We start from the raw sequence: 25,206 nt of genomic DNA, 5'->3' as shown, positions 1-25,206 counted from the left end.
GCATTGACAAATGAGCTGCCTATTTGGTGGGGGAGGGGAAGAGTCAAGTAGAAGTTTTGCAGGGTTGGTTTGTTTGTACAGTTTTTGCAGGGTTCTGTTCAGGGCTGACAACAAGTTGATGCCATGCCCTGCTTTCTACAGCCTCCTTTCACCAACACTATTATTTCTCAAGCCTGACATGCTATGTCGTTGGGGTTATTTTGAGAAGGCATGTCCTTCCTTAGCCTTAGTTTTTCAGGAGACTTGTTTTGTATGTTAGTATTTCTCTTTATCTCCAAACAGGTTATCAGGGGAGTGGACGGTTAGTGTGTGTTTTATGGCCACACTGTAATTGGTTAACCAAGGGGCCGCCTCTTTCCGGGGGCCCTGCCTAGTTTCAGCAGCTGGAGAGCGGCCCACTTACTGGTTCTGTAGACAGCAGAGCATAGTCAGGTGACATGATTTGGCCCTGTTATCACTTTGGGGTTCATACCTTGGCTGTCACCCTTAAAACTTCTGGCCTAGGGCAAGTTACTTACCTTTGCTGTGCTCAGTTTCCTCATCTTTGAAAGTAGGGCTAATGATAATATCTGTTTAAATAAGATAACATATGCAATAGGCTTAGCACAGTGCTTTATTAATTGGTTTTCTTGTGTTTAAAGAAGCAAATCCCCATATGATCTTTTAGTCTGGGCTCCTTGCACCCTGGCTTCCTTTCATTTATGTGGAAACCAGGTGAGCAAATGTGAAATTGAAGAGACAGCTGACCACTTCACGTCTTGAGTCTCTCTCCCAGGTCTTTCATTCTGTTGACAGTCCTGCCAAGAAAAAAAAAAAAATGTTTTCTCTGTGTCTTTGAATGCAGGCTCACTAAAAAGTAAAGGTGTTCTGGGCTCAGATTTCTCAAGAATTGAGCAACTCGGTCTTGTAGAATTTGCAAAGGGGGTAGTCTGCAGGGTTATCTGAGAACATCCAAGCCCTGCAGCAGCTTCCGAGGAGTTGTGCTTCTGCCGGGCTGGTACACTGGGAAACCTCTTTGGCAAAGAAAGCAATGTCCCCGCGTGGTATGTTTCTTCCCCCAGTGCTCTGTGTTGCTGATACTGTAATTCTCCATAGGAACCCACTGGGGCCTGAAACAATTCATTTCTTTAATTAAGTTTACCTTTTTCCTAGTGATGGATATTACTGATATCATACGTGGGAAGGTAGATGATGAAGAAAAGCAGCATTTCATCCCTGTTCAGCAGTAAGTACTTTGGCGTTTATCCCGGGTGACTTGATCCCTAGATTAGCGCCTGGAATGGTGTGTCAACACGGACCCAAGGGCTGGGAACCATTTGCTCAGCTAGAGAAGGAAAGCCTCGCTAGCTGGAAGAGTGTCAGAAAGGAGCTGACTAAGAGTTTATTCGAAGTCCTTTATATTGGGCTCTAATTTAAGTGGGTAAATTAAACATTCCTGGTTCTACAAATGACCAAAGGAATATAAGAGGCAAATCAGTGTCTTCACTAGAAACAGAGAATGGTGCCATTGAAGTGTCGGAAATGCCAAAGGATGTCTGTACTTTGTCACATGGAACAGGTATCACGGAAGACAAAGAATCACGTAGGACAGCAACAGGTCTTCTCAAACTGTCACATGCATGTGAATCACCTGGGACCTTGTTAGAATGCCAGACATCATCCGGTGGGTCTGGAGCGTGCGTCTAACAAGCTCCCCGGTGATGCTGTTGCTGCTAGTCTGGGGACCACACTTGGAGTGGCAAGAGTTCAGGAGGTGTGAGAGTGAAGGCTGTCTAATCCACGGGTTCCTGCGAGTGGCAGGAAAGCCAGCCTAGGAGGACATGCAGGGATTCCCTGAAGAGCCCTACCAGAGCAGTCCTCCACGCTGAGCTCAGGAGCTGGTGCCTGCGTAGGCCCCAGGGGAGCTGCTGGTGAGCAAATCCCAATCCTCATACCTCTGAAGAAGTATCTCTGTGAACATGATGACTGGTTCTAGCAGCCATGCTCCACTTCCCTCATGCACAGGTGGTGGGGCCTAGTGAGGCCGGGGACTTTGACCAAACTGACTCCTAACAGATTAGTCTTGTCAGTAACAGAAAGTGACTATCACAGTAGATCAATATGACCATTTGAGGATTCCAGAAACCAGCCCAAGGATATTTGAGTGAATATATTTATTAATAAATAATATGATTATGTGATATTAAAATTATTGTAAGAATAATTTTAATCATCAGTGGAGAAAGATCAACGATGCCAAAAAATTGTTTGAGAAGATGAGCTAACCATTTTCTAACCATTAGAGCCTTATCTTACAGCTTACACCATTATAAACTCCTGATGATTAAACATACACCTGTAAGAGCCAAAATCTTAAAATCCTGTAGGAAAATAGAAGTTTTATGTAATAGTGTAGGTGGGAGGCCTTTCTGAGTCAGATACCAAAGATTCGACCAAAAAAGAAAAACTGATAGATTTGGCCACACAAAAATTTTAAACAACTAATTAATACATACAAAAAATTTAAGAAAGTCTTTGCAATGTGTATGAAAACAGATGAGGATTCTTAATATAAAAAGAATTAATAGTAGTTCATAAAGTCATAAGAAGGAAAAATATACACTGAAAGAAATGGCCTGTAAATTCATTGAGAATCAATAAAGTGTAAATTAAACAATGAGGTTTAGTTTTGGGCTTGACCAAGTTTTAAAAATATATAAGATATACAGTGTTTAGTAGATATAAGGAAATATGTATTATAGGAATATAAATTGTTACAACGAATTAAAATCCTTCAAATTTAGATATTTCTAAGAATATACTTCATAATTAATGCGATTATTTCTGTTGGTGTTAACAATAGGTGTTTTTGCCCCTCTTTTTGTTTAACCCCGTTTTCTTTTTTTTTCTAAAATAAATACATATTACATGTAACATTATTTAAAAGATAAAAATCTTTATCTTTCAATTTAAAGTCCAGCACCTTTGGACCAGTTTCTAAATACAATGGTACAATTAGCTCATGCTAAGTATTACTAATAATACTACTTCCCTCCTTCATCCATAGGTTGCTATTAATAACTTTTAAAATATGCATTTAGCTACTGTCCTATCACCTATAAATACTGATGCTCCAAGAACATGGTGTGGTAAATATTTTATGTAGTTCACTGCTAATAAGAATTATGAGATAACTTTCAAATTCTTGAATACTGTTCCCCATATAAATATATGCATATTTATTTAAGTATATTAAATAAATACAATATATTAAATTTAATAAATATAATATTAAAATATACCATTATTTTATACCAATACATTAAATTAAATGTATTAATATATTCAGTATATTAGTACATCTTATATAAATATTAATGGATAAATATTAGGTATATAAAATATATAGAATAAATGAATATGTAATATACAAAAATATATTATACTTGTAAATATAAATAACTCATATCCATGAATATTATATATACACGTAAAATATAATTATTATACATGTGTCGTGTATCTATATAATAAGAGTGATATTCGTAGATGTGACAGTTATTGTGCTCCATATATAATATTATAAATGTATATAAAACAAGCATAGCATTCTGGAAATGAAAGGTATCTCAAATGTATTTGTTTCACCTGAGGTGGGTTTCTTTCTTTGCTTCCGTGCCTCCCTGCTGAGTTTCTGTACCAAGTCTCGTCTAGCAGCCATGGAGAGGCAGTGTGCCCTCAGATGGTCCCCACTGTGTAATAATGCATGCTTTGAGTCTCAGAGGAGCCCAGCCCTAATTTGATTACCGCTCACTGTGCGGCCAGCAGCCACTGTAAAGCGTCAACGATTTTTTTGCAGCCTCTGGCATTTAACTCCTACGATTTATGGCACAGACTCTCAGAACTTACCTCAAAAGCTGTATAGTGTATGTTATGAGAAGAGTTTTATAGGTGTATTCTGCTAGTCCATCTAAGAGAGAGAGTCATTTGAAAACAACAATTCAGATGAAAGCAAGCCCACTTTTCAGTAACATATTGTCAGGAGACAGATCTGAACTCTACAGAGAAAGCTGGCCTGCCTAGTGGGCAGGAGAACAAAACCACAGCCGAGAAGACTGGAGACCATTGTGCGGGTACCAGGCTGATACGTAGTTACGGACAGCGCTGGAGCTGTCAATAGAATGGGGGCTGTGTTTGGTTCTTTGATCACCCTGTCCGAGCCTCAGCCTGATGTGAACGTTGAGGTGAAGCTTGTTGGCTGGTGCCTATGCCACTGCGGCCGGAAATGTAGTTCGTCATCACATGGGAATCTAAGGACCCCCTCCAAGAGCCTCTGCATACATACTGCTCTTGAAAATTGAGTGTTGGCGCTAGACGGGGCCTTCAAGGCATAGGATCAGGCCCATCTCCGTACAGACGAGGACACCAAAGCCCAGAGAGGAGACTCGCGGAGCTCACTGCCAAGTAGAACCAGCACTGGAGGCCATGTCTCCTCCCCCTTCCCCAGCCCGTCTTTGTTTCCATGACACCAGCCTCGCCCACGCATAAAGAGCATCAAGTGTTGCTTCTGATTTTAGTTTTAACATTCGGCCATCAGTGTTATTTTTCTTGTTTTTATTATTCCTTCTTTGCCCGAAGTCATTTGCAAGATGAATTTGGTGTCTACGATAGGCACCCAATGGAAAAATAAAGGAGAGATAAAAAGAGTCCTGTAGTTAGGTTTGTTTAGTGTTTCTATTTCCAAACCATTCCCATAGGACCCACCACTATCTGAGCCTACTACAGACATGTCCTCTTTTTTCCTTACCTCTCGTTTCCGACTTTCCCAGAATTGCCATGGAAACCTATATCCGGCAGAGGCAGCTAATCATGTCCCCTCTGATAACATCCCATGTGATCGGGGAGAATGAGCCACTCACTTCAGTCTTGAATAAAGTGATAGCAGCGAAGGAAGTGAACCACAAAGGACAAGGTACACAGCTATGTGCTTAGCTGGGAAGGGACTTCGATGGGGTGGGGGAGGTAACACGCAGAGCTGGGTCCTTGGACTCCTGCCCCTTCATTGTCTTTCTCTGGAATAAAACAGACCCTGCTGGGGATTGCCCAGCTCAGCTTCCTGCTGAGGGCATTTAATACTGAAGAGCACCTAGAATCTACCTAACACTGAATTGGATCACGGCTGTCCTTTGTAAATCCCACGGAACAAATTTTTGTGCCATGAGTCTTTCCCCACTTTTGTCTACCGTGCAATTCTTGACTCTACGTAAAGGCACAAAGACAGAGGATTTTGAGTCTGTCCTCTGAATATGTTTATCACACTCCATTTCCTAAAATTGAGAAGAACAAGACCAAAGTAATGCAAATGAATTTGTAATAACATGTAATAATGGGCTATCAAAAACGGTTATAGTATCGCCACTGAAGACACAGTTTTAACTAAGAGAAGTTCTGCTTATTGAAACTGCACTTTAAATTCAAATGACAAGGGAAAGTCGTTAAACATTTTAAATTCAAATACCAAGACAGTGATGATTTTTGGATAATTTTAAAGATTGGATCACTTTTTTTTTTTTTACTACCCTGTAACTATCTTCCAAAGTGGAGGCAATCAGGAAATACATTATTTTCAGCATATTTAGTTTCCATGTATTTCCAGTTATCCTGAGTGGAATGACATGTGAGGAGTCATTAAAGAATCAAAACAAGTAACTAAATATATTTCTGTATGTACCTCTGTCCTTATATTATAATTTGTTAGAGTGGAAAACGCTTAAACAATAAATTGTTCTGTATGTATAATTTTTTTAACAAAACTAAATATATATATATACACACACACACATACATACATACATACATATATATGTATGTATAAAAAAATTCTCTTGCTGCTTCACAAAACAAAGCACTTTTTAAATGTTTTTATGCTCTTCACAAATATCCTTTGTGGCTTCATAAATCCATTAAATCCATTAAATCCATTGCTTGGATTTAAGTATAATAAATGAAATGCCCTATGTAAACACTTAGTGTTCTATAATTTTTCACCATTATAAACTTAAATAACTTTGCTAAGACTGTATACATGCAGTTTTTTTCCCATATTTACAACCGCCTCCCTCCAAAGTTCCCAGAAGTAGGCGTTCTGGGTCAAATGATGGGAACAAGCTTAAACCTAGAAAAATATATATCGCCAAATTACTTTCCATAGATTTCTACCACTGGGCACTAATTACCACTTTGCCCAATTTTGCCCAGATTTGCAAAAACTGATATTTCAAAACCTTTACCTGTTTGAAAGGTGAAAAGTAGACTTCCATAGTTGTCTTGCATTTTAAAAAACTACTCGATGGTGAATTGTATGGCCTTTATATGTACTTATGAATTTTCTAAAGTTTTCCTTCTCAGTTTTTATGAGCACTTTATATAATGAAGATAAAACCTGTCTTATTTAGGACACATGTTTTCAATTTTTGGTTTGCCAAATATTTATAAACTTCTGTACTTCCTTGTGGATTGTCTATTCATGTCCTGTTTGTTTGTGAGGATCTTAATGTTTTCTTCTAATGAGTATAAATTTATAATTTCTTTTAAGTATTTCACCATTTTGTAGTATGCCTTTTGCTTTTATACAAAGATCAGGACTTTCAGTTTGTATATAGGTAATCCTTTTGCTTTTGTGATTTCATTTGTTTCTCTACTTAGAAAAATGGTTCATTCCCAGGGATTTCATAACTGTACGTTTATTTTTTCTTTTCATTCCTTGTCTTTTTTATTTACTTATTTTTTTACATTAGGAATTTATTTTAATGGAAATATAAGGTGAGAAATTAGATCGATCCTGTTTTAAGTAGCAAGATTATCCCAGCACATTTATGAAATTGTTTCTTTTTTCATGATTTGTTATTCCTCTTTTGCTATATGTTAAAGTGCCATATAGTACAGTACTTAATCTCATTGTTTTCACTGATTTATATATATATATATATATATATTTTACTACTAATATCACAATTTACTATAGCTTTACGCATTTTGGTGTCTGATAGGAGCTATCTTTATTCTACCTTTCCCCAAAGTACACATCTGTTTACACCTCTGTCAAACTCTTGAAGAAGTCCTGTTGTGATTTAGATTGGATTGTCATTAAAGTTGTAAGTTAACTCGGGGAGAATTTTCATCTTTATTATACGGTATTTGTATATCAATACAACACATATTTTTCTCGGTGTTTGTGGGTTTATTATATAGATCATACAGAGAACTGAGTTTATCTCTTGTTTCTTTAAAGGACTTTGGGTGTCCTTGAAGCTATTGCCAGGTGACCTCACGCAAGTTCAGAAGAATTTTTCACACTTGGTGGATAGATCAACAGCAATTGCCCGAAAAATGGGCTTTCCGGAAATAATACTTCCAGGTAAACACTTTGCTTGATTCACCTGTTCTGCTTCCTCTAGAACTTCCTTCCATGAAGCAGTTACTTCTAACAGGACATGGAACAGCATAGATCCATAGATTTAGTTATCTGCATTCAATGATATCAAGACTGGGAGATCCAAACAGGGTTGCAGTGCCTTAAAAATCTACCCAGTGTGCAAGCCCAACGCTTTTAAATAGAACCCAAATTTATCTGTTCACCCTCTCTTCCTGTATGTTCTGCATAAGCCCCTCTGAAATGCCTTCCTAGACCGTCATCAAGTAGAGCTAATGAGGGCACTTGCTCTCCACCCTGAGAATAATCTGCTCCGTTTGCATGTACCTTTTCTCGCGATGACATCACCAGCATCATGGGCTCCTTGCTGGGAAACTCAAGTGAGACGCCTGCTCAGTTCAGTCCCAGCTGGACCCTCTGTTCCATATGCTTCAGCTCCAACTGTGTTCTTTGCTCTCCCCATACGTGTGGTGACAATGCAAACACTCCGCAGTCTCTTACTTTAGTTTCATCTTATTTGCCACCACATGTTGGTGATCTACATATGTGTTCCCTTGAATTCACTGATTTAACCCATTTAATGTCTTAATTTTTATAGTAGTAGAAGGAAATCATTCCCTCAAGGAACTTTATGTAATACATGGCTGTGTTATAAAAAGTATATGTGTTATAAATAAAGAGCAAAATGTGAATATATTATATATTCTATAGACAGAATATATAAACAAATCTTTGACATGTTAGAAAAATTCTAGAAAATGAAGCTGTCACATAAAAATTCAGGTTCTTTTAAAGTAATACAAGATCTTTTTTCCTTTGGGAGATTAAGGAGCAGTAATAATTTGTTGTTGCACATATTGTCTGCATGTAGTAGGTATTAAAAGAATATTTGTGGAATGAATGAGTCAAAACAGAGCTATAAAAATGGGAATTAAGTAATTTTATGAAAGAAGGTAGTTCTTCATGTGCCTTCCAGAGCCTTTTCACCCTAATACATATTCATCAACATCCTGGGGAAATGTTTTGTCTTCCTGTTTAAAAAATAAGTATGCGTGATATTCCTATAACTGAAGGCAGTTTTATTGCTACAGCAAGACAGAAATCTGAAAAAAATAACCTACAGAAGTTTATTTCTTTGGATAAGGGAATGTATCTTTGAAATCTAGCTGGAAAGATTTTGTGTATTAATAGGACTGCAAGGGCTATAATAGACTTTAAAATCATCTAGACTGAGGGTTCCCAAATGCTAACCTTGAATCATCTGAGAAACATTAAAATACAGATTCTCAGATTTTTCCAGAAACTCTGATTCAGTTTGTAAGACCAGGGCTCCCCAGGTGATGGGCCAGGTTTGAGAAATGTAGATCTAGACCAAAGTCCCTCACCTCATAGCTCCTTCTCGTCGTCATTTCAACAGGCTCTAGATGTGTCTTAAGCTCCTGCCGCTACCCCACTTTCCCCTCTAGCTAAGGCATTCTTCCTTTCTGCCCTCATCTTCACAGCTAGATTCTTGGATGTGATTATATACTGTTTTCATACCTGCTAGTCACCCTCCCACTGCTCCAGAATGGCTGTCACCAGAGTCACCAAAGTTTGCAGTGCCACTAAGTCCAAAGGATATTTTTTAGCCTAGTGATCATCTCTGGTCTTTCGGCAACATGTGGCACTGTTGATCACGCCCCTCTTGAAGTATTCGCCTCTCATCATCGGATGAGTGTGAGATGACAGCACTCTCATCTCTTTGTCTTCATTCCTTTGAGGCCTCTCCTAGGACTCCTCTGCCACCTTATCACCTTCTACCTCACCGTTAAATGTTAGAGTTCCTCAATATTTGGTCCTTAGGCCCTGCTTTAGTCTGCTAGGGCCACCATAAGATTGCTGGGTGGCTTAAACAACTGAAGTTTATTCCCTCACAGTTCTGGGTGCTGGAAATCCAAGATCAAAGTGTCAGCAGGTTTGGTTTCTTCTGAGGCCTCTTTCCTTGGCTTGCAGATGGCCACATTCTCCTTGTGTCCTCACGTGGTCACCCCTTGGTCTGTGTGTTATCTGTGTCTTAATCTCTTCTTATAAGGACACCAGTCATATTGGATTAGGGCCCAATGTATGGCCTCCTTTTATCTTAATCACTTCTCTAAAGGGCCTCGCTCCAAATACAGTCACATTTTGAGGTGCTGAGGGTTAGGACTTCAACATAAGAATTTAGGGGGCACAATTCAGCTCATACCAGGCCCCTTTTGCTTCTTATATTCTCTCCCTAGGTGATCTCATCTGCTCGCTTGGCCTGTGTATGTTAGTTGCCTTTAAATCCATATCTCTCACCCCAGGACTACTCCTCTGAACTGCATTACTGTAGATCCAACTACTTCCTGCCTTAAAACTTAGTAGGTACTGTTCTCACCCCTGATCACTCTTCTCCTCTCTTTAATTGGGTGATTCTTACTTAGAATCGCCATTTGGAACTCATAACCCTGTGCATCTACACTCAGCTCTTCTCCTGTGTTTTATCTAAGAGAGTGGCACCCCCATCCATCCAGTTGCACAAGCAAGAAGCCTGAAAGTCACCCTTGACCCCTCCCTATCGTGTACACCCCATACAAAACTTGTGGATAAGACCTGCCAGTTTTACCTTTGAAAGGCCTCTCAACACCATCCCCTTCTCTCCATCACTGTTGCCACTACCCGAGCTCTAGCTACTGTCATCTCTTCCCTGGACAACTGCTGTATCACATCCTAACTGATTTCCCAGTTTCTGCTCTTGTTTTCCTCATATCCTCTTCTTCACACTATAGCAGGAGTGATCTTTTATGATTTCATCTACTCCTCCCTGCTGAACACATTTTGTTGACTTCTGTTTATATTTAGGATGAAGATACAAATTCTTAACTTGGCCTTCAAGCCTCAGGGAGGCTTGTCTCTTGTCTGTTTCTGTAGCCTCATCCTCACACCAGATCCCACCTCACTGTGGACACTTCCAACATGTGTCTACTACCTCTGGGGCTTCGCCATGCTGCTCTCGCACCTCCTTACTTTCATCTTTCCAATATCAGGTCAAAGGAAAGATTCCCACACCCTCCAGTCCAGGTTGGGACTTAGGGTGATGCTTTCACAGAGCCTGGCCTGTTCCTTCCTTTGTAATGATGCATTTCATCATGTGGTTGGCTGATAATGCTTCTCTTCCCCCACTAGACTGTAAGCTGGATGAGAGTGAGGCTGGTGCGTGGCTCACCGTTGTCTCCCAGACACCTAGCACAGGGCTTGGGACAGAGTAGGTGCGCAGTCAGTTTTTTAACTGAATATTATCTCACCTGATTGTACCATCACTTATTCAAACAGCCATCAATGGCTGGACATTGAGGCTGTTTCCAAGTTTTCACTTTCATAACAAATACCACAATGAATATCATTATGGATAATCATTGCCTACATTTTTAATACTTGCTGTATCAGTTAAGGCTTTTGACATAAACTGTCAACTTCTCCATTGACAATGAGTATGTCAATTAAGATGTCAAACTGGAATGTATAAATAAGCCTCTTTTTCTTCACCCTCACTAACTGTGAACAATATCTTAATTTTTTTTTCCAGTCGGACAGTGATGAACATGATGTGTTATAAATATGCACCCCAATTTTCTTGTAGTGTTATCAGGTTTTATTTTACATCGGGAGGCAGTTTAATATCGCTCAGATTTTGGAGTCATTTTTACAATACTGAGTTTTCCCATCCAATAATTTGGTATGCCTTTCATGCTCTCCACGTTTCATTTATGTATCTCAATAACATGTAAAAGTTTTCTTCAACTGCACATTTACTAATTAATTCATTTTTAAAATTTTGTACTGGTTAACCAAAAAGTATGACAAGCAGAAAGGATGCTGGTATCAGTAAAAACAACAAGCTGATTTAAGTAAACATAAGTTTATTTAATAAATAACTGTAAGTATTCTATAGGCTTTAAGAAACAGTGTCTGTCTCATCAAGTTGTTGTATGAATTGAATTGATTAAATTATTGCATATAGGACACTTTGAACAGCACATAGTAAGCACTCAGTGAACATTAGCCTTCATTATTTTCAAATGGGTTAAAATATCACACTCTCCAAGGCGTTACTGAAAAAAAAAATCTGCCCCTATAACCTAATAAAATATATTGTGCATTTATTATTAGGCAGCAATTATTAATAAATAGAACAAAGGATTACTGTTGAAGAGAGTTCGTTTTTTAAGAAACTACACTTCAAAGACACTGGTGTGTGTGGAAAGGCAGAATGAGGTAAGCTGAAGAGAATAATACGCAGAAAAACGGCTGTATGAATAGCAGTTCACTATAAAGTCAGATCTGGCAATTCATATATTTACTTCTAGTTTATCTTATTACACCCTGAAAATGAAATGTGACTTCTCTCAGCACCACTCACAGGATGGGTTGTCATGTTGCAGGAGATGTCCGGAATGACATCTATGTCACCCTGATTCACGGAGAGTTTGACAAAGGGAAAAAGAAGACGCCAAAGAACGTGGAGGTGACCGTGTCTGTGTATGATGACGAAGGCAACCCCTTAGAGGTATGCACCGTGGCCCAGAAATCCTGCTGCCAGCACGCACTTCCCTAGAATAACAAGGGACTTTGGGCCTGATGTTAATTGTTCTCCACGTTCGGGTGCATTTGGTTTTTTATAAGGAAAAAATATGAAGCCTGTTAAATTTGTGATTAGTATTGGCCAGTTTTACTAATACACCCATGTAGACTCTTATTTTCATATTTCTCCTGTGCTAAGAAATATCTCAAACCACTGATGATTTCACGTGTATGCTTCCGATGCAGAGGTGTTTTATTGTGTTCAAATTATTTTGCCACTTTCAAGCCTGTTAAGTTCCTCCGGGACTTGAACAAAGTGGCCCGTGTGCCCAGAAGGTATGGAAAAGCACATTTCCCCGACCTGGGTGAGCAGAGCCAGAGGAGACACGCCCGTTAGACAGCTGTTAACCTGGAAGGTTCTTGGTTAGAGCTCACCTGCCCATCCCCAATAGTTTTAGTCATCAGGAAACTGCAGCACAAAAAGGTTACATTGTTTTCTCTGGGAAACATGAGCATTAGTGGTGGAGCTAGGAATGGATTCAGCTATTCTGACTTTCAGTCCAGAGTTGCCCCATCTGTCACAGCATTCTGTCCATATGGAGAAGCGAGGCTCGAGTCTTGCTGCTGACCTCAGAGAGGAGGATAGGCAGGAGGCTTTCACTGCCCCAGCTGACACCTGGCTCCTCTGTGTGACCCATAGTTTCCTGCCTTGGAATCCACAAATCAAGCTCTCGGTTCCCTCAGCTCCCTGAATGCCTCCTTCCCTGGCAGGGAAGGGCACAGCGAGGGTCAGCCTTGTCACCTCCCCGTCACTTTTATGGATAGAAAAATCTTTGAAGGAAACATATCCAAACCATCGACTAAGTCAAAGTCATATTCTGTATTGGAGGGACAAGCAGAATGCTGGGAGCCATGGGATGGGGGTAACTTATTTGTGCTATTGATAGAGCCCTGAGTCCTGTAAGTTGAATTACACATCTTCTCCTGATGGGTCATTTCACAGCTTTGCTAACTAGCTGGGAAGTAACCCCACGGAGGCCTGGCTCCGCACTAAGTGATTCGTTGCTAGGAAAAGACATAGCCCTAAGTTTCAGCGAGCATGCTGTCCTTAAAGCAGAGTGTAGACAGGACCTCTGAGCATGTGCATAGCTCCCGGCCACCCTCACCGGGCCTCTGCTCCCTGCCAGGGAAAAGAAGAAGAAAAGAGAATGTGTAGCTGGGGAGGGGAGAGAGAATAAAAGTTGCAGCGAAGAGGAGTGTTAGGATGGCGCTGCGTCCCTTAGCGACTACCACACTAGATCCTCAAATTAGATCCTCAAATCTAGTGGTAGAAATGCCTTCTAACTTTGCTCTTCCCCCCACAGGTACAATCAGCTTATAGGTGGCAGTGTTGGGAATGTGATGGCCATGTGGATGGAGGGCAGAGGGTTCTTGCTTGGTGTTTGGAGTACTCTTATTATTGTTCTAGATAATATTATCCCCTCCTAATTCTTTCTTTCCATCCAAAGAAAGCCATTCATCCTGGTGCTGGATATGAAGGTGTTTCAGAGTACAAATCAGTAGTCTATTACCAAGTCAAGCAGCCCTGCTGGTATGAGACGGTCAAGGTGAGAGTGAACCATTTGCAACCCCGGTTCATATATTAAACCTTGTTTAGATTCCTTTCTTCTTTTTACCCACAAATCGTTCCTACTTTACTCTGAAGTTTTAGACAGGTTGCTTATGGTGTGCAATAAGAAATGAATTGATAATTATAATTCTGTATAAGCGTATTTATCTTTAAGAAACTTGGAATTCTTAAATAGCATTCTCTTTCATAAATGTGTAGAAATTTGAATAGAGATACTCGTGGTTGTAATGCTGTAAATAGGCTGTCAAGATGGTCTGAAACCAAGTGGAAATTTTCACACGCTGCAAGCAGTTGCCGAATATTTTTTTTCCTTCTTGGCCTCTAACCAAGTTTTCTGGGCCACTTTTTGATTTAAATATGTATATTACAAGGTCCAAAGTGCTTTTCGTATCAGTCATCTCATGTGAGCGTTTCAAAAACCCTGTGACTAAACCAGTGTTGGAATGCTCTTTCTGATTAGGTTCCTGAGACTCAAAGAAGTTAAGTGACTTCCAAGATCCCATAGCTATTTAGTGTGAGAGCCTAAATTGCAGCCTACTGTTTCTGAATCCCAGTCTCCATCAGCTCTTTCTGATTGTCACAGTCTTATGAGCTCTCCATAGAAAACTCAGAAAATAAAAATTTGCATGGATATCTCAATTCAGAACTACTTTCCCCCATTTTATATGCTTCGTACGTTTTCAGTTATGCTGTTTGCACAAATGTATATCGTGCTTTTAAAAACTACTTATCTTGAAGCGTTAAAAAGGTCTTCAGAAATGTAATTGTAGCTACTCTCATAGTATTCCACTATATAATCATGCCAGGATTTATTTAACACAAATTCTTCGCTCTTTTCATTGCCTCACGCCTCTGCGTTCCCTGTTCCCCCTCTTTATGTAAGCCTCAGAAAGCATCCTTGTCCCCAGTATGTATCTTTTCCTCCTATTATAGACCCTAATTATTACCATACAAATATATACCCTGCAGTCTGAAAAGTCCTGTATGGACCTCAAAGTACTGATCTTCTCCTTCTAAGCATTTCCTCTTTCATACTTGAGAAAATACTGGAAACCTGTAATATCTCCATTCTCAGAATCTATCACAAATCACAAAGATAATCTTCTCCTGAGATTCTTTGGCTTGAAAGCAGCTAAATCTCCTTTGAATGAAACCTTCTGCCAAATCTCACTCTACAGCAGTAAGTGCTGTGAGAAGATGTTAAAAATGAGCCTAGTTCTGTAAAATGAGCTGTGAGTGTAAAATACTGTGCATATCTATAAACTATTAATTTCTTCTTGTTATGCAGGTATCCATTGCTATAGAAGAGGTTGCTCGCTGCCACATAAGGTTTACCTTCCGACACCGATCATCACAGGAATGTAAGTATTTGGAGGTACACAACATTTCCATCAAAAACATATTTACTCTTGTTTGATAGTGCTTTTGTGGGTTTGGAGAACAAGACACTTGGAAACTAGATACTTGGCTTCTTTATTTCAGAATTCATCGGTGCTAAGGAAATCAGAAAAAAAAAAGAATTTTTATGGGCTTTAAAGAACTGTGTTATTATTCTGTATCAGAATTTCCTCCAGATGTGTATTCTGTGAATACTGAAGTTCTATAAGATGCTAATAGATGCTCTATGACAAAGTTGAATAGGAAGAGGAAATACTGTACAATGTGTGATCACAAAATATGCTGAATGTTTACATTTAAAAAAATTTATTACAGTAAAAGATACATTGCCATTAATCTCCCCTCAAAATATCCCCCTTTTCGTTCTTGCCACTTTCTGAAGCAGTTTGGAATTTCTCTTTCATGAGTGTCTTTAGTTGCACTGTCATGGCTGTTTCGATGTCCTGAATTAATTCAAAACGTTTACCTTTCATGGCCATTTTGACTTTGGGGAAGAGCCAGAAGTTGCACAGTGCCGGATCCGGTGAATGAGGTGGATGAGGACACGCTGTAATGTTTTTATTTGACAGAAATTGATGTACCAGAAGCGATGTGTGACACTGAGCCTTTCTGTTGTGATCACAAAATACAGTGAATGCGGCTACCAAGTGCCATCCAACAGAAAGGCTGGGATCTTCAATATGGGAAGCTATGCATCAAACCTTGGTAACAGTGTGTGACAAGTTTCAACTTGTTCGATGCAGTCAGTCGGGGGTGAGCTACAATTCAGAGAAGGTGTGTTTTAAAGTGTGCCATAAATCATCCTCCATCATGACAACGTTGTGTGTCACACATCGCTTCTGGTATACAGCAATTTCTGTTCAATAAAAATATTATCATGTGCCTTCATCCACCTTGTTCACTGGATCTGGCACCATGTGACTTTGGGTTCTTCCCAAAAGTCTAAATGAGCCAGGATATCAAGGCTGCCACAACAGCACAACTGAAGATACTCACAAAAGAGGACTTCCAGAACGGCTTCAGAAAGTGGCAAAAACGATGGGACAAGTATGTTTGAAGTCGGGGGGAGTATTTGAGGGGGATTAATGGCAATGTGTCTCTTACTGTAATACACTTTTTTAGAATTTTTTTATTGAGGAACAGCCATGGTCATTGGTTACACATTGCTTTTATGCTACAATGGCATAGTTGACTCTTTTAAGGAGGGCGCAGTGCACAGTGGCCCTTGCGGGGATCGAACCGGCAACCTTGGTGTTGTCAACACCACCACGCTCTAACCAACTGAGCTAACCAGTGACCCCCCCATTTTTTTTAAGCATTCACCGTATTGTTTGATCACACCTCGAATATTTGTCTCCCTCTTAGACATTCACAATGTGTGTTGCCATATTGCTGAGAAGTTCTGCAGCCAGAAAAGTATTTAATCTGTTGTTGCCCAGAATGACTATTTTCCTCATGAAAGAACTACTTCAAGTCTTTGATTGCAGCTCGTAAAAAAGTGTGAATGGAGAAAAATCATGGTTTTCAGATTGATCACAAAATTTCTGCAAGTGTCTTGTTCTCATTCAGCACTTTGTAAAAATGCCATTCTTTATTCCAAACTGAATGTATTGGACCCATCTACATACCAGATTGCAGGCCAGGACCTGGGTGTATAACAGTAAAATGGGACACGGCCACTGCTCTTAAGAGTCTCTATGGTCTAGTTAGGAAGATGAGCAAGAAACCATGTGATTTAGTCCAGAACAGTGTCATCTGTGCAACAGCAGCAGAGTTGTAAGGGGGCCACGGAGCACAACTCCTAACCCCGTTGGGGGAATTGATGCTGAGATTTCCTACATCTTAGCTGAGATTTGAAGGTGAGTCGAAGTTAGCCCAGTGAAAGATGACAGTGGGGAAATGTGTTTGAAAACCAAAGTGAGCTCAATAGGACCGAAGTGGGAGCAGGGAGAGGAATCATAATATTAGGTTGAACCACATGAAATTGCCATTTTGTAGGTCAGTAGTCAAACATCAGCAAGTAGTCAAATATCGGTAATTTCATATGGTTCTTCAGAATACGAAGCTAGCATTTTTCAAGCCTTATTAGTTTTTACCAGCCACTAGGTGAAACTCTGTATACACGATCTTGTTTATATTCACAGAAATCTGATGAGGTATGTGCTACTTTTATCCACATTTATACTTAAAGAAACTGAGGCACAGGAAGGTGAGCTACTTGGCCAAGTTCACATTGCTAGTAAATGATAGAGCCTGGTTGATACCTCTGCAGTCTTGTTCCAGGCAGGCTGAAGCCAGATCATGACAGATGAAGGTTATTTTGAACCATGTTATGGAGGAGCCACTACAGGGTGTTTTATGGGTGGTGGTTTGGTATGTTTATAACAGTTTTATTCATAATACCCTCATATTGGACATAGCCCAGAGGGTCATCTGAAGGAGAATGGATAGACAAATTGTAGTATAATCGTACAATGGAGTACTGCTCAGCCAGTCTGGGGACACATGAGTTACAGCAGACCTTAGAATGGTGCCTGTAGTGAGAATAGGTTACAAGTTACCCCTTTCACTGATGTCTAGGTAGGGTACACGGGGAGCTCAGAGTTCACACCTAAAGACCAGGAGGAGGGGTGCTCTCTTTCTTTGAGTGGCTGGACCCTCCTCCCCAAATGCCATAGAGCACACGTATTCACTTCTCCTGGCACCCGAGATAATATCTTGGAAGGAAGAGGAGAGTAGAAACCTCATGAATGTGTTTTGGAGCAGCGTAGTTGACCTGATTAAATTTGACTTTGGAAATCTCATTCTGGCTGCAGTATAGAGAAAGTGATGGGTGGATAAGGACTGGAGACAGAGAGGCTGGTGAGGAAGGTCTTGTAGAAATTCAGGGAACAGATGAGGGTGGCCTGTACTTGGGTGGGAACAGAAGGGATGGGCAGCAAAGCACAGGTTCCAGAGGTATTCAGTATATGGAGTTGACACGGGGGCGGAGTCAGTGTCAAAACTCAACGTTTCTGATTTAAATAATTGGGTTGTTGCTGGTTTCATTCATTTGCCAATGTAGGGAGAGGAGCGTATGTGGAGGTACCAGAAGATTTCAGTTGGGAAATATTTCCTTCAAGAAGCCTGTGACACACATAGTACATATGACTTTTTGTAGCTTGCTGAACTGTGTTGGTTATAGCGTGATTCAACAACACCCCCCAGAGCAAAATGTGAAATCAGTCATCATAGCCATCACTTCCTGATATCTTTCTGCCCTGTTCAGACACGTATTTCTGTCTTTTCAGCCAGAGATAAATCGGAGCGAGCCTTTGGGGTGGCCTTCGTGAAACTGATGAACCCGGATGGCACCACCCTGCAGGATGGGAGGCACGATCTGGTGGTTTATAAGGTGGTGCTAACAGAATGCAGCTCAGAAAATGGCTGAGGAAATATGTACTCCCTCTGAAACTGGTTCTTAAGCTTCCTTTCAGATTTATGTGTAAAAACATCAAAAACTTCTCTAGAGCTATGTATGTTTGCCCCTTCAAGTCTAGAAACACAGGGGACTATGCCCCCGCAGCTGCATGGAGTCCCATCCCTTTCGGGAAAGAGTGCGTTGCATTATTATTTAGTCTCCCCGTCCTGCAAATGGCATTTCAGAATGGCGAACAGTCCAGGGCCTCCCTCTTGCCTTCTCCTCTTCGTGCCATCCTGCATGGAACACAGACAGTTGCACTGTTGGGCTTGATTAGAGTGTGGTGGGCATGGTAGGATGTGGTTTTCATATCAGCGAGAGCCATTGCTCTGCCATCGGGCCTCGCTTCCTTCCCTGACAGTTTTGTCCTCGTTCTTTCCTCTAACTGCTGCAGAACTATCACCTCTACTGAGATTTTAGAGTAGAAAGTAGACAAAAGAAGATCTCATTTGTCCCAACAATATCACAAGAATTGGTAGCTTTTTTGAGTTGCATCTGCCTGATCTGTATTTTCCTTAATAGCTAGCTATTAGTTCACAAATAGTTTTAGAAGGCATGGCAAGCTATTTCTTCCCGCAAGTGATTTTTTTTCCCAATGAACCCAGCCAACCCAATGACATAATTGTGACCATTTAGAGGGTCAAGAAAATGAAATCCAACCTTATTCTTTAATATTTGTTTATTTATAGCAGAGACCTAGGATATTCCTAAGTCTAGTTCACAACTTACTCCATTTTCCTTCAATGTTGAAATTATTTCCGGGCTCCAGCTCTGGGAAGGTATTACAGTGTCTCCAAGTTGGAAGGGATCTAGGTGTGATTTGATGAAACCTTGTTTCTCACGCTGGAAATGCACTGTGTTCATGATAGATACTATTTTTATTTGCATGTAAGAGGCTTTGCCCATCATTTGGTGTTCCTAACATGCTTCCTTTTCAGGGTGACAACAAGAAAATGGAAGATGCTAAATACTACCTGACCCTACCTGGAACCAAGCTAGAGATGGAAGAAAAAGAGCTCCAAGCATCCAGAACCCTGGGCAACTTTACCCCAAACAAGGATAGCACAAAAGATAGCTTTCAGATTGCCACTCTCATTTGTTCCACAAAGCTCACCCAGAACGGTAGGTGTGGTGACCATGGTGACGCCAGAATGAGTTTTCTGCTTGGTCCTCCTGGGCTTCTTTGCTAGACTGAGGGCCCTGCATCTTCTGAGATGGGAGGCTGGACCCCCTGCTCTTCACACGATGTTCTGGGTGGTACTGACCAGATAAGATAGCCAAAGCTCCTTCTGAGGTTTTGTTGTCCTTTTTTCAAACAGGGTGAAAAGCATTTTGCTGGATTTTAATATTGTGAAACCTATAAGTGAATTCATTAACAGGGGCTGTAAAATTAGAAAGTTCTATGTTTCCTTCCTTCAAGGCAGCAAACAAGTCTAATAATGTGCCCTGTATAATATATGTAACAAGAGCTGTTGGTAATAATTGGAGGACACTGGCAGAGAAATACAGTCTCCTGCCCAAACAGGCATGGTAAAGAGCAAGGAGGGTTTCCTGTCAGTGCTGTCTATCCCCGTATAGGCTCCTCTGTCCCGTTTTTTTCCCCAAGCACTCAGGGCATTTCCATAAAATCAGCTGAACAGTTCAAATTGACTTTGTTTTGTTCCTCCTTGAAACCTCTGACATCAGTTCTAACTTTTCTGGTGTATATCATGGCATTTGATAACCAATAACAGCATCTTATTCATTTAACCTATGTATCATGTAAGGAGTCCTACTGAACATAGTGAGTCAGGAATTAGCTGCTCAGGAGACTTGCCTTAGAAGTTCTGTGGCCCCTGTGCTATGTAGCAGACATGTCCCACTGGTCTCTTAGAAGATTTGGGTTAGGTACCTGGCAGGGATACTGCCTTAGGGAAGTACTAAGATCGACAAAACAGTGTAGATATGAGGTATGCTCAGGGATCAGACATTGGTTGTCTTTAGAAGGGGCTGGGTATTGTTTGTTTGGAGGAATCATGGTTGGCTAGAGAATATGACTAGTATTTCAACTTGGACAAATAGCTAGACTCAGTAGAGTGAAGCTCAGGGCTGATACACATGGGAAAGTAAAAGCACATTCACCAAAAATTAAGCCAGAAAAAGGCAACACTGGAGACAACATAAAGATCTGTAGTTGCAGTGGACTCTAGGGGAGACGGAGGGATGAATAGGCAGAGCACAGGGGATTTTTAGAGCACTAAAAATTGTATTGTATGATACTGTAATGGATACATGTCATTATACATGTCAAAACCCACAGAATGTGCTACACAGAGTGAACCCTAACGTGAACTATGACTTTAGTTAATAAACTGTATCGGTTGTTACAAATTTACCACACCAATGTATGATGTTACCAGAGGAAACTGAGGAGCAGTGAAGGGCTGTATGGGAACTCACTGTACTTTCTGCTTAATTTTGTGAACCTCAAACTGCTCCAAAAAGTAAAGTCTATTAATTAAGAATAAAACGAAAAGAAAAATTTAAGCCAGAAAATATTCTGAGCTTCACAGAAGACGTGACAAACTTGTATCAGTGATACAATCCTTGTTAGGGGAAAAGTAAATGTAACAAACTGCCGATACAAGGGGAAATGGTACAATATTTATGGAAGATGATTTAGAAAGTGAATCAAAGGTTAAAAATGTATTGAGATCCTTTGACCCAGTGATTTGACCCCTAGAACTTGAACTCAACTCAGCAATGAGAGATGTGCACAAAGGTTAATGTATAAGGATATTCTACTATTATTCCTAATAGGGGAATGGAAACAATCTAAAAGCTTAAATGATATAACATAATTAAATGATAAAACATATGCAGGGCCGGCCGAGTGGCGCAATGGTTAAGAGCTCGCTTGGGATGCCGGAGGGCCCCGGTTCGGATCCCACATGTGAGGGCCAATGACACTGCCCTCCACAGCTAAGATGCTGGGCAGCAGCTCAACCTGGAGCTGGGCTGCCGTGAGTCGCTGGCGACGGCGTAGGCTGCAGTCCCTGTGGCAGTGGGTTGCCATGGGTGCCGTGTGTGGCCGGCAGCCAGCGTGAGCGGCCGGCGGCCACAGTGAGCGGCCGTCCAGAGGCCGGTGAGTGATCTGCCTCACCAGGGAGGAGCGCAATGATGGTGCCAACTTGGTCCAGTGAAGCAACGTCCTCCGCAACTGGATTGAGGAACAAAATGACAGCAGCTTGTCTGTTCCCCTTCCCCCAATTCCCCAGCACTGTTCCCATCCCCCCAATTCCCCAATAAAAATCTTAAAAAAAAAAAACATATGCAGCTGCCAAATATATTTCAAAACATAATCCGAGACATGCAAACATTTTAACACTATGTAGAATATAATCCCAGTTTTGTTTCAATATATGAGGACAAGTTGGAGCCAGTTCAAATCCCAGCTCTGTTACTTACTAGCTGTTTTATCTTGGGCAAGTCACTGGATCTCTCTGTGACTCGGTTTCTTCATTTTTAAAATGGGAGTAATAATAGTATATATTTCAGAGAATGAAGTAAGTTAAAATAAGTGAAAGTAAAGCAACAGTGTCTAGCCCATTGTAAGCACTATATGAGTATTAACTCGTTATTATATCATCTTTATTATATGTACATAGAAAAAGACGAAAAGGAATAACTTCAAAAGTTTGGATAGTTCTTATTTATTCTTTTTGGTATTTCCCAAGTTTTTAACTATGAAATGTCAAAATGTTATTTTTTAAAATATGGTAATAGATGATATAAAGCAGTAATGTACTTTTGGGACTATCAAGAGGGATGGCATTTGTCGAACATTTAGTAGATTATCCTTCCCAGAGACTACAGTTCAAAGAAAATAATTAATAAAAGCTTGAAAATTAACTTCCAATGCAAAGCAAAAGGAATTTCTGTGAAAGATAACCATATTGTTGTGTTGGTTATTATCTCCAAGTCAGAAAGTTAGGAAGCTGATTGACAGATAGCAGTACTCAGCTTAAACACTTGATTTGCTGATATCTATATCACCCATCTTCTAAATATTCTAAAACTGTGCTGTCCTGCTGATGACAGCCACTAGCCAGCCATGAGTAGCTTGTGAAATTTAAGTAAAATTAAGTGACGTTGCAAGTTCAGTTCCTTCATTTCACTAGTCTCATTTCCAGTGCTCAGTAGTTTTCACGCGGTTGGTCGCTTCCGTGGTGGGCACCACAGATACGAAACATCCCTGTCATCACAGAGAGCTCCGTCGGATGGAACTCTACTCCTTCCTTTGTTGTCATCTCGTTCCTACTATTTAGATCTCAAAAATACTCAACATACCCCTGTCCCCTGAAAAAAAGTCTTAAATAATCCCCTCTTCCCAAAGAAGGTTTAAGGAGGCAAATTCATCTAAACCAGGGAGGGGTGATCTGATGTCAGCATGGACGGAGGTAGGACGAGGGGACAGATGTGGGAAAGATGAGGACAGCAGGATGTCGTGAGCATCGGAAAAGAGGGCATGCCCAGGGACAGATAATCACTGTGGGCGCTCATGTGTTTGCTTTATTCTAATTCGATGGACATGATAAAGAACCAATGTAATTTATTCCAAGAAAGTAGAGGCTGAAGACGATTGATAAGCCTTCAGTCTCTGAGGGCACTTCCTGCTCAAGAGGGCAGCCTTCTCCGTTCACACAGAGGCGTGACCGGAGGCATTTCTTCTTAGCCTTAGGAGGGCTATTCAGACTCGAAAGGTTAAAAGCCACTGGCTCTTGTTACACACAGATCTTGTGAACTCTTTATTTTATTAATTTTTTTCAAAACTGGAACAGACCAACTTATATGGGATCGTTAGTTGCTGGGCCCGTATGGAGGGTGAGGATAGATTGGTTTTTCCAGGAAAAAGACAAGGAGTTCAAGTTCCTGTAAATGTGGGGCACTGTGCTGGGTCATTCACTGTCATCCGACACCCTAGCACACCAAGACACCAGTATTGATTGCCATTATTAACCTCAGTGTACTTATCAGAAAATTGAGTTAAAGTGCTAAAACACCGGCGGTGCCAAAAAATTGTATACAAGTGGACACTTTGGTCAGTGTTGCTTGAGCAGTAGTTCGCTGTAATCAGAAGTGTCTGGACGCTGATGGTAACCACTTTGAGCACCTCTTGTAATTGCAGAAGTCAAATGTGACTTGTATTCATCTTTCGTTATCGGTATATATTGAGTATTGCAATTTTAATGCAGTTTTCCTGCCTTAAAATGTGTATACATTTTGTTGGCGCCCTCTATATTTTGCCTAAGCTCACAAGTGGTGTGGTGTTGGGTATGAAAATAGATATATAACTCCAAAGTGTACGTTTTTTTTTTTTTTGGTCTTTTCTTTTTAAAATGTTAGGGTGCCTCATCCTTTCCCAAAGGTATCCACTACCCTCAATTTGGGGATTGTTATTTAGAGTACACTGAATTCTTACATACTTCTGATGGGGATATAAATTGCGACAACTTTGGATAACCTTTGGGTAATATCTAATGGGATTGAGGATGACCATTCCTGATGACCCAGAAATTCCACTCTTGTTCTATACTCCAAGCAGCTGCTACACATGGATACCAGAAAATGTATGAGAATGTTCATAGCAGAATTGTTTATGATAGATCAAACTGGAAATGTGTATCTACAGTAGAATGGATAAACAATTATGGTACATTCACACAGTGGGATAGATACTGTGCAGCAATGAAAATTAACTAAAGCTCTTTGCCCCAACCTGTATGGACCTGAGAAACACAGTAAGTCTTGGGCTGTTTCCGTAACACTGTGTCAGCATTTTTCTAGCCTTAAGACCTTATGATTCACCAGATGCCAGATGTATTCCAAATATGCGCCATGATGTGGCATGCTAATATCTCTAGGGAGGACACCTCTGGGCTGATGGATGGGTTCTTTGAAGATGCTTAGAGCTGCTGGGTGACTCTTCACCCACTGAAGTATCTAAATCCTTTTCCTCAGGCAGCAATGAGTGAAGTGAAGTAAGGAATGGAGCAGTATCGTTAACCAGCCTGTGGCAGAAATAGGAGATGCGGGGATGGGAGTGGACCGTACCTCATGGATGGGCCTAGCATTGTGCCTATTAAGTACTGAATGAATTAATGAGGGAATGAATGAGTTGAAGAATTGTATTGAGCACATGACCAGCTTCTTCAGGGCTACCAGTTCTCTTTCCATCCATCCATCCATCCATTCATTCATTCATTCATTCATTCATTCTTCCATCCAACGTGTATTGAGCACCTAGGTGCCTAGCAGTGTGGTGGGTATAAGAATGGATGCAGCGTGTGGTTCCTGCCCTCAGGTGGCTCAAACCTATGGGAGGCGAAAGAGTTAGATACCTAGTGTGTCTTCATTATTTGTGTGGGTGTGTGTGGATGTGTGGATGTGTATGTATATATGTGTGTGTATGAATATGTACATGTATATGTACGAAGCAGTGCAGAGAGCAGAGAATGATTGGGTAAGTCTTCGCAGAGGAACTAGAGTTTGAGATGGGTCTTGAAATATAAGTAGGCCCTTATCAAATACATTGTATTATATTGGGTTGTTAGAAAAGTCATGACACATGTTTGCAACAGATGGCACTAGTTCATTTTTGGAGGCATTAGAGTCATTCACATCTATGTTATTGCTATGTCATTTGACAGCTTACAGTTCTAGCTTCATTCTAAAATAAAAATTGAG

General features: G+C 40.5%; 1 protein-coding gene across 1 annotated transcript in view; it reads left to right on the top strand.

Moving 5' to 3' along the window:
- The window catches only part of DOCK5 (dedicator of cytokinesis 5), a 217,688-nt gene that overhangs the window by 116,603 nt on the left and 75,879 nt on the right, over positions 1 to 25,206 (top strand). Inside the window, exons 11-18 of the mRNA XM_019659565.1 lie at positions 1,153 to 1,225; positions 4,809 to 4,951; positions 7,271 to 7,396; positions 11,854 to 11,978; positions 13,501 to 13,599; positions 14,911 to 14,983; positions 18,311 to 18,414; positions 19,419 to 19,602. Of these exons, the coding sequence (XP_019515110.1) occupies positions 1,153 to 1,225; positions 4,809 to 4,951; positions 7,271 to 7,396; positions 11,854 to 11,978; positions 13,501 to 13,599; positions 14,911 to 14,983; positions 18,311 to 18,414; positions 19,419 to 19,602 (927 nt within the window). The remainder of the gene's footprint in view (positions 1 to 1,152; positions 1,226 to 4,808; positions 4,952 to 7,270; positions 7,397 to 11,853; positions 11,979 to 13,500; positions 13,600 to 14,910; positions 14,984 to 18,310; positions 18,415 to 19,418; positions 19,603 to 25,206) is intronic.

Source organism: Hipposideros armiger, unplaced genomic scaffold, assembly GCF_001890085.2.
Source record: "Hipposideros armiger isolate ML-2016 unplaced genomic scaffold, ASM189008v1 scaffold_301, whole genome shotgun sequence".
Taxonomy (NCBI): domain Eukaryota; kingdom Metazoa; phylum Chordata; class Mammalia; order Chiroptera; family Hipposideridae; genus Hipposideros; species Hipposideros armiger.
This window is presented reverse-complemented; position numbering and strand designations above follow the sequence as displayed.